This window comes from Mastomys coucha, unplaced genomic scaffold, assembly GCF_008632895.1.
Source record: "Mastomys coucha isolate ucsf_1 unplaced genomic scaffold, UCSF_Mcou_1 pScaffold8, whole genome shotgun sequence".
Taxonomy (NCBI): Eukaryota; Metazoa; Chordata; class Mammalia; order Rodentia; family Muridae; genus Mastomys; species Mastomys coucha.
In genome coordinates this window covers 35,141,926-35,154,399 of record NW_022196914.1, presented here as the reverse complement: position 1 = coordinate 35,154,399, position 12,474 = coordinate 35,141,926, and the positions used below count along the sequence as shown (strand labels likewise).

The 12,474-nt window shown below is 51.2% G+C and overlaps 1 protein-coding gene across 3 annotated transcripts in view; it reads right to left on the bottom strand.

Moving 5' to 3' along the window:
- Slc12a7 (solute carrier family 12 member 7) overlaps positions 1 to 12,474 on the bottom strand; it is an 84,090-nt gene that overhangs the window by 48,610 nt on the left and 23,006 nt on the right. The window contains exon 1 of one of the 3 annotated variants that reach the window (XM_031360723.1): positions 6,075 to 6,414. The exons of 1 other annotated variant lie outside the window; for it this stretch is intronic. In XM_031360723.1, the coding sequence (XP_031216583.1) occupies positions 6,075 to 6,198 (124 nt within the window). In that variant the 5' untranslated portion in view covers positions 6,199 to 6,414. Of the gene's footprint in view, positions 1 to 6,074; positions 6,415 to 12,474 lie in introns of those variants that run through there. One more of the 3 variants, XM_031360724.1, reaches the window with a different exon arrangement.

Genomic DNA, 12,474 nt, shown 5'->3' with positions numbered 1-12,474 from the left:
CGCCACCAGCCACCTCAGCACCCCGTGGCTACCCTGAGTCACCACTTCATCCTCAGCCTAGGCCCTTCAAAAGTCTCCTAAGGCTACAAGGGTGTCTTTCTGGAAGTCATCAGTTTGTCTCTGCCACCACTGGCACGTGGTCTGTATGATCTCTACACACCCTACTAGGATTCTTCATTGCTCCCATGTCCCAATGAACAAATGCCCACTCTCCCACTGCTCCAGCAGGCAACAGATCAGCATCCTACCCATGTCCTCTTGACACTCAGCCCCACAGACCTCACTCTCCATCACGTATTGCCCTACATACCATGCTAGGTTCCTACTGTGCCAGGGTGAGGCAGGGAATCCATCTGGCCACAGGTGCACCAGGCCCAAGAGAGACACTGCCTTACTAGGTGATCCTTTTAGATCAATGTGACTGCAATGCCCGGTGCCCAGACAGCCCAAGTCTGCTTGGTCTTAAGCTCATGGCATTAGGTAGGGCTCTTAAATGACCCTTCATCACAGGAGCTGTCTCTTCAACCCTTTGGAGCAGTTAAGACATCCATCCATCCAGCACAGTGGTTAGGAAGCCTGGGCGACATTTCAGAAAAGGATGCATTTCCAGGTCCAGGAGGACCCTCAGATTAAATATTAAAAAAAAAAGGGGGGGGCTGGCGAGATAGCTCAGCAGGTAAGAGCACTGACTGCTCTTCCAAAAGTCCTGAGTTCGGATCCCAGCAACCACATGGTGGCTCGAAACCACACGTAGTGAGATCTGGCACCCTCTTCTGGCGCATCTGAAGACAGCTACAGTGAATTACGCTGGAGACGGAGCCAGTGGGCCGGCAGAGGTCCTGAGTTCAATTCCCAGCAGCCACACATGATAGCTCACAGACATCTGTACAGCTACAGTGTACTCATACACAAAAGATAAATAAAAATAAATCTAAAAAAAAAAATTTTAAAAAAAAAAGGCAATGACTGGGGAAAGAGAACATTCAAGTGCCTCATCAGTCCTGAAGGCCACGCCAGTGACACCAAGACACTTGCTAGGCAGTCCATGACCATGGAAAATGGCAATCCCTAATACCATATTACCTTCCATTGGGGAGGAACCAGCTCCAACCTTCACGTGCTCACACAGCATGCTCACCCATAGAAACATGGGCCTAACAAGAAGACTGGTGCTGACACCTGTACCACTGATTCCTAAGGGAAGGGCCTGTTGCTCGGATACAGACAAGAGGAGGTAGGGCACAGCCCACAGCCACCTGGGTTCCCAGCAGTCACCTGCTTCAGTGAGCTCCTTTGTTTCTTCCTGCGGTTGTGTGTAGCTTTTGTCTTAAAAAACGAATGCTCACAGCCCCAAGGCAAGCACCCTACCATGCAGCATGGGTCTATGGATTGAAAAGGAAAAACAGTGCTTGTTTCCCTCTTACTCTGATTCCACACACATCAGGTGCTGCTATCCCTGGAAAAGACCCTCATCCCCACCTTGAAGAAGGTATTAGGGTCCGCGTTCACACACTCAGACCCACCTTCAAGGACTCCAGGCAAGGGTGAGAAGGTCCTTGCCCATCAGCCCCTGCTAGGATCTCTAGCACCAGTGTGACACACCCCTTTTCTGAAAATCCCAGGATGAGGCTGTTAGTTCTTGTCCTAGCCTCGCAGAGCAGGACCTCAAGTCCCCTGCTCCATCCTCTTCCTAACTGTCTGCTTCTCTGAATCTTTTTGTCCTAACTGTGATCCCTGTCAGCAGCAGCCCTGAGGGCGCAGAACACTATCCACTGCCCAGCCTCCACTCAACCTCCAGACAGGACAAAGGTGACTCAGGACTGCCTCCCTTAGTGTTATCAAGAGAAAGGGTCACCTCTACAGAGGGAAGAAGTCCCCAGGTGACTAACATGAAGTCAGCTAAGGAGCATGCTACCTACCACGTGGGTGGAATCTGAAAGGGGACCTGCAACCAGACTGCAGGAAGCCTGCAGAGATCGGACCTGGAGTGGAAGGGCCCCCAGGTAGTGATTACCTTCCAGTAAACCCTAGAAAGACTCCATTGTGGAATCTCCTTTCCCAGGCCTGGGGCACCTCACTAGGGGCCCTGCACATTCCCTGACAGGTTCCCCATAGGTCTTGAGATCTAATGATGACCCACTCTGGTTTGTTTTTTGTTTTTTTTCCGAGACAGGGTTTCTCTGTATAGCCCTGGCTGTCCTGGAACTCACTCTGTAGACCAGGCTGGCCTTGAACTCAGAAATCCACCTGCCTCTGCCTCCCAAGTGCTGGGATTAAAGGCATGCACCACCACCGCCCGGCTGACCCACTCTGATAGGAAGAGTCCTGGCCCCAAGCAGTGTCCTCTCCACTGAAAAAAAATTCCCGCAGAACACCAAGAATTCACATGTGCTTGCCACTTCTAGAGGAATCTCATAATAAATAAAATCCAAGTCCAACATCTGCCCTGCTGTAAGACTGAGTGAGGGGCATGCTCCCTGTCTAGATGCACAATCCCAAGTGCTTCTAGAACACATGCTTAAGGAAGGGTCCTGACCAAAAGGGGAAACAGAAGCTAAAAAAAACTGTGGAAGCAAAATGTGAATGTCACACTCACCACGCCTGCCCTCTCCTTACCCAACCGATTTTCACTTATATATGTTAGGAGGCTAGCTCCTCACATAGGGCCAAGGACTTTATAAATAGACACACACTATCTACAATATAGGACCAACTGCATATCTGCCACTAAACTGCCAGCCCAGGCCCTGCCTGGGTCTCACAGCACCAGAGGAGGTCAAGGTTAAGACTCAGCCTGATGTATGGCCTAGGGAAAGGTCCACTTCCTAACCTCACCCTACCTACCTGTGTCCCTGGGATAGAAGCTGCACCAGGCCCAAGAGGGCTGTGGGTTCCCTATAGTCACATGTTCACAGCTTGAGATCCCAAGGCAGACTAGACAGAATGTGGGTCAGATGCTAGACCCACATGCTGGTTCCAAAGACACTGGCTGTTTAAGCTGGGATAGCCAAGGAGGGCCCAGTTCAACTGCAGCCTGGATCTGTGTAGATCTAATGAGGTCTCCAAACTCACTCCATCACAAACAACATGCAGGAGGCATGTCTAGAAAACGATTCTTCCAAGAACTACCAAGGGATCTGAATAGGAGGCAAGACAAGGCTGCAGTGTACAAAGAGGACTCCTGTGATCAGGCAAGTTGGCCCTGGCCTGTTGCTCACATGCATGCCCACATACATGACCACACACATGGTATAGATCCACACAGCCAATCTTTGGAAAGCCTTCTTCCTGCCTGTATAGGACTTTCCCACCAAAAATTAAGTATGAGGTACCTTCCCTACCCCTGGCTGGGGTCTGCTGCTCCTGTTAGAAATCAAGACAAGGCAGTCCAAAGACCAGCCCAACTTGAGATCCATCTCATGGGAGGGCACTAAGGCCTGATACTATTACTGGTGCTATGATGTGCTTACAGATGGGAGCCTGGCATGGCTGTCCTCTCAGAGGCCCTACCAGCAGCTGACTTGAGACAGAAGTGGATACTTATACCCATTGAACTGTCAGGGACCCCTATGGTTGAATTAGAGGAAGGACTGAAGAAGCTGAAGGGGAGAGCAACCCCATAGGAAGACCAGCAAGCAGTCTCAACTTACCCAGACCCCAGGGAGCTCCCAGAGACTACGCCACCAACCAGGGTCATACGCAGACCTGTAGGAGGCCCCTGGCACAAATATAGCAGAAGTCTGCCTGGTCGGGCCTTAGTGGGAGAAGATGTGCCTAATCCTCGAGAGACGTGAGGCAGAGGGGGCGGGGTGGGGGGAGTACTCTCTCGGAGGCAAGGGGTTAGAGGGATGGGATGAGGAACTGTGGGAGGACCGAAAGGGGGAGACGGGAACCAAGGACTGGAATGTAAATAAGTAAAATAATGAAAACAAACTGAAAACAAACAAAAATAAATAAATAATAACTATAAATTTAAAAAAAAAAAAAGGAAGAAATCAGGACAAACCCCAGCAGACGTGTGACTACAACACAGTCACCCCTGTCATGGTACAGTGGCTGAAGTTTCCAAAATCATCTTTATAGAAATAAGAGTACCAAACTGCCAAGTTCTATACAAGCCCAGCCAAATTGGAGCATAAAAGGATCGTTAAACACATACACTCAGGATGTGGTTCAGCTGGTAGAGCATTTGCCTAGCAAAGTAGCAAGCCCGGGTTCAATCCCGACCAGCAATGCATTTTTTTTAAAAAAGTGGGTGTGGCAACACATTACTGTAATACAAGCAGTTGGCAGAGGCTCCAGGATCAGGAGTTCAAGGTCATCTTCAGCTACAAATTGCGTTCAAGGTTGCAAAAGACCTCATCTCAAAACAACTAATGAATTAAATTAAAAATGCATGCTTGTCCTCTTGTTAACCTAAACTGTGGCAAGTGGTAGGCAGCCTGATAGTTACTTCCCTGCCTAGACGCTGAATCCTCAGCCCCGACTGACGTCAGGCACCACTTGAGGGCCTCTGATAGTGCAGGGAACAAGAAATGAATCAAAAGGAAAATCACCTCTGCCTGAGACACTCATCCTATGGGACGTCTGCAGATGAGTAGAACTGTCTGCCTCAGGCCACTGGGCACCAGGCAGAGCTATTGGGGCTCTACTCTGGGGGCCTCTGTGATGCTGCTGACCCTCCACAGTTCCACGGCTGCCGGACACTGTGTTTGGACTTCTAGATTCTGCCTCCACCTTACAACTGATCTTACGTGGTTAGCCAGGCAGCAGCCCTGAGACATAGCATGCTTTGTCTGTGCAGAGAAGGCTGAACAGTTCAGCATCTCAGGGAGAGGGTCACAAAGTGAGACAGGCGGGCTGCTGACCTGGGCTAGGCCACTTCCGGGCCCGGCACTCCTAGTCCGTGAATGCAGGCTCCTAAAAAGTGTGACTAGAGGAAGCTGCAGTTTCTACTGCCTGTATTCTGGGCAGCGAAAGCTCTGAGGCCACGTGAAAGATCCGTCTCTTGAGGATTGCACCCACTTTTCCTTCCAGACCCAGAGCCTGGAGCTGGAGCCTCCAATATAAGATGTGGGGGGTATGTGCAAGGCCAGCTGGAGCTGTGGCTTAGTGCTGGGTTGAGGTCCTCTCACCTCAACAGCTGGAGTAGGGCCTATTAGGATCTAGGTCTAGAAAAGAGTTGGAACAGGGAGGAAGCAGTCAGTTCAAGGTGACTTGGCATTAGCAGAGGGGGTGCTGAGAAGTGGGATGGAGAGAGATTCCCAGGCCCATCCCCACCCCGTGGAAAGTGAAAGTGCCAGAGAGCTCCGGATCCAAGGAACAAAGAGCAGCAAAGAGAAGCCCGCGCTCAGAGTGCGCGGCCCCCTCCCCAGGCTTACATGGGCCTCTGTCCTTCCTCTAAGATCCCAAGGGAGGTTTGACTGGTCCAAGGTCAGTGGAGGCAGATCTGGGATCCCAGTCGGATTTATTGGATGACTGCACGGGGCCATCCTGGAGCAAAGGAAAGCTTGCCCAGAGGAAGCTGTACGTCAATGAGATCACCCATCCAGGGGTCTGTACCTCCAGCTCTCCCAGGTACCACCTAGACACCTGGGCCTTCCCGTTCCATAGGTACCTCCAGTAGCTCTGCAACTCCTCCCTAGTCCCGTCAGAGTTGCCAGACCAAGTAGTTTCCGGTGCTCCAGTCAGGCCATGCACAGAGGTGGGAACCGCGCCCCCAGGGCTGACCAGTCAGGCCATACAGAGAGGTGGGAACCGTACCCCCAGGGCTGACTGAGTCAGACCAACAGGGAGATATGCCGTGGGCGCCCCATGCAGCCCAAGCGAGGAGCAGAGCACTTAATTCAAGAGTCTGAACCAACAGGGCCAACAAACCACCAGCCCAAGAATCCTCTCCCGGTCTCGGGTCACTCCTCCGAGCCAGGCAGGCACCAGTTGGCCCTTCTGACCCCTTCCCATCGCCCCGCTCCGCGCCGCGCGGGCCGCCGCCAACCAACGAGCCAGAGCGGCCCAGCGGCAGCAGAAGGGCCCTGCCTCTGCCTTTGTCCCGTTGCAGGTGCGGCCAAGCTCACCCGGCGTAGGGGAGGCAGGATCGGCGCTCTCGGGAGACCCGGGTTCCTCCGTGCGCTCAGCAGCTTCATCCCCGGCGCCGTCGGCGCGCGCCTCCACCGGCACCACCGTAAAGTTCGTGGGCATGGCTCCGTTAGACTCTGCGGTCCCTCGCTGCCACACGCTGCTCCAGAGCAGCCGCCAGAGTCCGGCGTAGGGGCGGGGTCCGCCCGGCCCGGCCCGCCCCGCCTGCCACGTGACCTCACCTGCCCGCCCCCGCGGCTCAGGAAAAGTTTGCCCGGGGCGGGGTCGGGCGGCTTCCGAAATGGCCACGCCCACTAAAGGATCCGCCCCCTGAAACTCCGCCCCTGTAGCCATAGTCCCACCAGAGCACTGTAACGTCAAGGACTCCGTACCCACAAACCCATCCTCTAGAGGCCACCGCCGAATGAACTGCCCACAGATGCACACCTCTCTAAGCACAGGAGACACCAGTTCCGCCCCGCAGGACCGCGTCCTCCTCTCACCCCTACCCACGACACAGGCTCCGAGCCCTCCCGCCCTCCAAGAGCGGGATTCACCACTTCCTCAGTTTCAGTTCTTCCATTTTCACTCCAAACTCCCGTGGGGCTCTTCTCCCACCACCCCACAGACCGTGGCCCCTTTCTCTCAGTCTCCAGCTCCCCATCCCCACCAACCTTGGTGATCTGGACCCGGGGCCCTGACCAGGTCAGGCTGCTAACCTAGCCCAGCGAGTAATGGATAGTCAGGGGAAGCTGTGCACCCTGGGACTAAGTTAGGTAATCCCAGCCTCTTTGTACCTGCTGGCAGGAGTGTTCCATGATCCAGCCCGGGGAACCCTTGCAGCCCAAACTTGGAGGATGGATGGCACTTCCTCCCTTACGTTTGTCTCCAAGGATAGGTAAATTCCGAGGGTAGTAGTGACAGGAAGATCCGAGCAAAGAGTTCCAGAGTATCACATGGAGGAAGTCACAGATCTTCCGGAATTTCAGAACCTTGTGTATTTTCAATGAAAGACTGGTGAAAAACTGGAAACAAACACTCATCAAGAGAGAACGGAGCAGCCGGACGGTGGTGGCGCACGCCTTTAATCCCAGCACTTGGGAGGCAGAGGCAGGCAATTTCTGAGTTCGAAGCCAGACTGGTCTACAGAGTGAATTCCAGGACAGCCAGGGCTACATAGAGAAACCCTGTCTTGAAAAACCGAGAGAGAGAGAGAGAGAGAGACAGAGAGAGAGAGAGACAGAGAGAGAGAGAGAGAGAGACAGAGAGAGACAGAGACAGAGAGAGAGACAGAGAGACAGAGAGAGACAGACCTGACACATCCTACAAAAAGTCATAGCCCCCAGGGACAACGAGTCACCCAAAACTGTTTTCGATGGTCAAAGAAAAACACAGCTATTATAGCTAGAGCTGCTCACAACCCGTGGAACAGTGCCAGCCGGGTGACCTGGCCCAGTTCAATCAGGGACAGGGTCTGCAAGGCAGCTGCCAGACCAGTGACCCGGCTGCGATACGGGAGTTATGGATGAGAATAAAACGTTTTGAAACCAACTCAGAAAAGCCATTTCTGTGAAAGCTCAGCTGTGCCCAATATGGCCTGCTTTCTGCCCTCTGCCAGGAAAGAGCTTGAGGGAGCTATGGGCCGAACAGGAATATACAGTTACTCCTCCAGCTCCTGTAGGGGGTAAGATGCAGCTTGTTCAGGCCTTATTGTCACCACACCTCCCTCCAGGAGCTATCCATAGCAAACAGGGAAGGGCTAGCACCAGTTTCCCTTGATCAGGGGGACCTTAGGCGGAAACAGTGACCTCCTCCTCAGAACACCACCCAGACCGGCAGCGGCTTGACACTTAGCCCCGCCCCTTTCCCTGCCCTCCCCCTCTATTGTTTCTAAAGACGGGGTTTCATAGCCCAGGTTGGACTCAAATTTTGATATATAGCCAAAGATGACTGAATTCCTGATCCTCCTGCCTCTACCTCCCAAGTACTGGGATTACATACATGTACAGACATGCCCAGCTATAGTTCTTTTTTCAAATGTGTCTATCTCTTGGCCCCATTTCTTCTGGCTGACTGAGCACCAGCAAGGTCTATTACTATGGCATGATATCCACACGCTGGGAAAACAGACAGCACTGAACATTGCACCCAATGAAACTATGGAAGAGTATTTTGTCAATACACTCAGGTACACTGGGAGCTTGAGTAGAGAGGGGATGCCCACTGAGCTTGGCAACTTACAAGAGGAAGAGCCCATTGAAAGGGCAGAGTAGCCTATGGGGATGTTTTAATCCCCACAAAGTAGAGGTGTAAGGTTTCCATCAACACAGTATGGAGAGCCTCAGGACCCATGTAGCACCAAGTGTTTTAACTTGAAAGAAAGTAAATGGCTCACACAGAACCAGTGGACAGTACATCAGCTACCACACCTTCTTAGATATGTGAGGGATGTTCTGCTGACTTCAAAGGTTACAAAAAACCGGAATGTAACTGTGCTTTATACCTGCTCTAGACAGGACACCAAAGTCTGGTACGTAAATACTCAACCTATGAAACTACATTTTTCTTGACAGGAGACCGTGCATGCAGAGACTGAAAACTGGAAAACTCTGAGAACATGTTATTCAATGAGCACTACATTGTAAGATTTCTCAAGCTGCAATGAGATATGCATCACACGATCCATTGCGCTCCCTCCCTATCCCCCCTCCAGGTGTGAGCATGTGTGTGCATTCGAGCGTGTATGTATATGTGTGTGTGTGTGTGTGTGCTTGTGATGTTTAGGTATGCACATGGATACTGCATGTGACAACCCCCACTGTGGGCCCTTACACACCTTCTTCCTTTTGTTCAAGATAGGGTCCATCATTGGCTTGGCACTGTTGACACAGAGCCTAATCTAACTGGAGCTTCCAGGAAGTCACCTGTCTCCACCTGACATCTCCCAGGAGTGCTAGGATTACAAATACAAAGGCGTACCCAGATTTCTACATGAGTCATGGGGTTCCGTAAAACACTTGCAATCAGGCCCTCTCCCCAGTACCTCTGAAGTGCTTTTAAAGCACTCAAGAACTAAGATGCAAAGGCCTGGCTCTCTTGTCACCTTCTTCCCTCAGAGAAGTCTGCCCTTGCTCACAGAGACCAGCTAGGCCAAATGAAGCACTGCTACCCAGCTACTGCTGAGACCAGTGGTACAGTACACGTGGAAACACAGGTCTCTCCTAGATGGTATCATTCACCCCAAACCATTAGCTTCAAGGAACCAAGGCACACCAGCAATACCTACTCCTAGCTGTGACTGCTTGTCTTATAAAGGTCCAGGGCTTTGGTGCCCATAGTCATAGGCACAAAGGAACTTCCTGTACCCTCTAGGCTTTGTCACCTATAACCCTAGGCCCTGGCACCTGAGGGTTAGCCCAGGCTGAACCCTTCTTTGGGAGGCTGCCTTCAAGATAGACCAAGACCATAGCCTGCTTCATATAGGACTTCCCCAATGCACATTACTCCAGCAATGGTCAGGAAGGAACCACCTAGCACTGTTCTATGAGGGGTAAGTTAGGGTCAGGAGCCTTGGGCTCTGGTAAAGCACAGTTACATTCCGGTTTTTTGTAACCTTTGAAGTCAGCAGAACATCCCTCACATATCTAAGAAGGTGTGGTAGCTGATGTACTGTCCACTGGTTCTGTGTGAGCCATTTACTTTCTTTCAAGTTAAAACACTTGGTGCTACATGGGTCCTGAGGCTCTCCATACTGTGTTGATGGAAACCTTACACCTCTACTTTGTGGGGATTAAAACATCCCCATAGGCTACTCTGCCCTTTCAATGGGCTCTTCCTCTTGTAAGTTGCCAAGCTCAGTGGGCATCCCCTCTCTACTCAAGCTCCCAGTGTACCTGAGTGTATTGACAAAATACTCTTCCATAGTTTCATTGGGTGCAATGTTCAGTGCTGTCTGTTTTCCCAGCGTGTGGATATCATGCCATAGTAATAGACCTTGCTGGTGCTCAGTCAGCCAGAAGAAATGGGGCCAAGAGATAGACACATTTGAAAAAAGAACTATAGCTGGGCATGTCTGTACATGTATGTAATCCCAGTCTGCCTTCAGGCAACCACAATGCTATTCTTTCTTCATCCAAAATCCAGTCCACTTAGACCAACGGTATGCACAGAGTGTCACCCAAAAGGCCATTCAATGCCACTGTCTGGTCACCATCTCAGATTGCACTGCCCATCACTGTTTTCAGCTCAAGTCCCTCTGCTTAGCTGTAGGGACTGACAAGTCCAGTTCATTGCTCAGATGTTCTCAAGCTATGGGAGCCCTTATGTGGCCTGATGTGGCCTCCAGAGGCTAACAAAGAAACCTAACTTGCAATGTTGTTTGTCATCAGCAGCTGCCAAGTATAGATTGGCCATCAGCATCCCTTTGTGACCTCCAAACCTAATCATCTCCCAGGGTAAACTGGAAAATTATTCTCCATGAAAATCTGCACATTTCTGTTCCCCCAAGCATGGGTGGAGGAGGGAGCCCAGTGCACATGACAGCCACTGTACACAGGTGCATACTACACAGAGAAATAGAAAAAAGGGAAAGACTAATCAGCTACTCCACTGGGGACATCATGCTTGGGCAGGCACCTGCAGGCACATGTAAGAGACTGCTCCAAGCCATAGTTCCCAGGCTGGCAGAGGCACGAGTAACCTGCAGCCACCTCTGCACACTGTACAGCAGGGACCAGAAAAGCCAATGATCCAGAAACACCAGTTCAACAGAGACCAGAAGACTGAGCGCTCAGACCATGGAAATGTTAAACAGAGTTCCCCAGTGCATCCACAGTCTTGAAAATTGGAACCATTGGCCACACATTTTAATGGGTGCCCTCATGATCTTGCTGAAGGTTAAAGCAGGTGTTTGCAATTTTGTCTACCTGAGGTTTGAAGTGGAAACCCCAGACCTGAAGACTATATAGAAGACCCCTCCAGTGTAGAAGATGGTCATGTCGTTTGACCTGATCTGGCAGGGAACAGAGGTTGTATGCACAGAATTCAGACTGTAGAAATGGGTCTCACTCTACATGAGCTGCCCTCAGTAAGAAAATGGAAGTTGATTCAGCCTTTAAAAAGTACAAAACTATTCTCCCAGTATCCAACCTCAATGCCCAAGGCTATGCTTTTTGTTGTAACAGAGATTTCAGAACTAACCAATCCAGGGCCCTACACCATGCCCAAGTGACTGCTTGCCAGTCTACAAGTTCCACACTTACTTGGCAAGGAGAGAACGGGGTTATTTCTGACATAACCTTCTGTCAACAGAAAAGGGCAAGCCAGAAAATGTTTGTTAAATCACAAAACCAACAAAGTATACAAGAACTCATCTGGTTCCCAGTCCAGGCCCTGGTACCTGGCTCCAAGAGATGAACTTCTAGAAGAAGAATTCCTAAACAATGATCTGGCCCCATGGTGGCCACCCTGCACCAAGGCCAGGGACAGTCCCAGCCTTATCTTCCCTATCAACCCCATTGTGGCTATAGAGCTCACAACCTTTACAACCACACTGGGTAAGGAGGAGGCCTAAATTCAAGGCCAGTGCTTTCTCCAGGACAGCAGCCCAACATTGAATTTGTCCCAGGAACACTTGAAGCTCTTTAATTACCCTGGGGTGTGTGGTATGTGTGCATGTAATATATAATATATTTGTTCTGCTCCTCTAGAGAACCCTGACTAATACATACCCTAAGCCCTTTTTGTACACAGCCTCTCAAACAACTCTGGAAAAGAAAACAACATCTATAGGCACAATAATAACATAATGCCTTTTAGGGGGGGAGGGGTGTTCCACAGTGGCCAAGTCACTTGCTCAAAAAGGAGGGCAGGGTCAGAACAAGGAAACAAGTTCTAAGAGCCTGGAATGGATGGAAGGGCCAGGAAGCCTCTGCCCAGGCCCTATGGGACAGGTACCTGGGCTGCTCTTAGGAACTGAGAAGGTTCTGATAGAAAGAAGCAGTTATGTGTACATCCTGGCCTCAGAGTAGATGGCATCCAGTGACTCGTAGGTGGTGGAATGCCCAGAAGATAAGCGTGGCTCCTGAATGGCAGGGTGAGTCCCATACCAACCTCCTCAGCCCAGCAGTCCACTCCTAAGTCACAGTTCCCCTGGATGGCATCACAGCTGTGGCTGTGCACACAGTAGGAGTTCTATCTCAGGCTACAGGGATACAGCCAGCTCTTCCCACACAGGGCCCACCCCTGCATGCTCTAGACTCCGTGTTTCTCACATTCAAGCTGCATCAACTGACCCTTTCTCCTTCCAGTTTGACTGAAGATCAGGACAAACTGACCCTTTGACCAAGCCAGTCCCCTTCCCTTGTGGGCTGGTCAAGGTCAAGGAGACTTTGGAGGTAA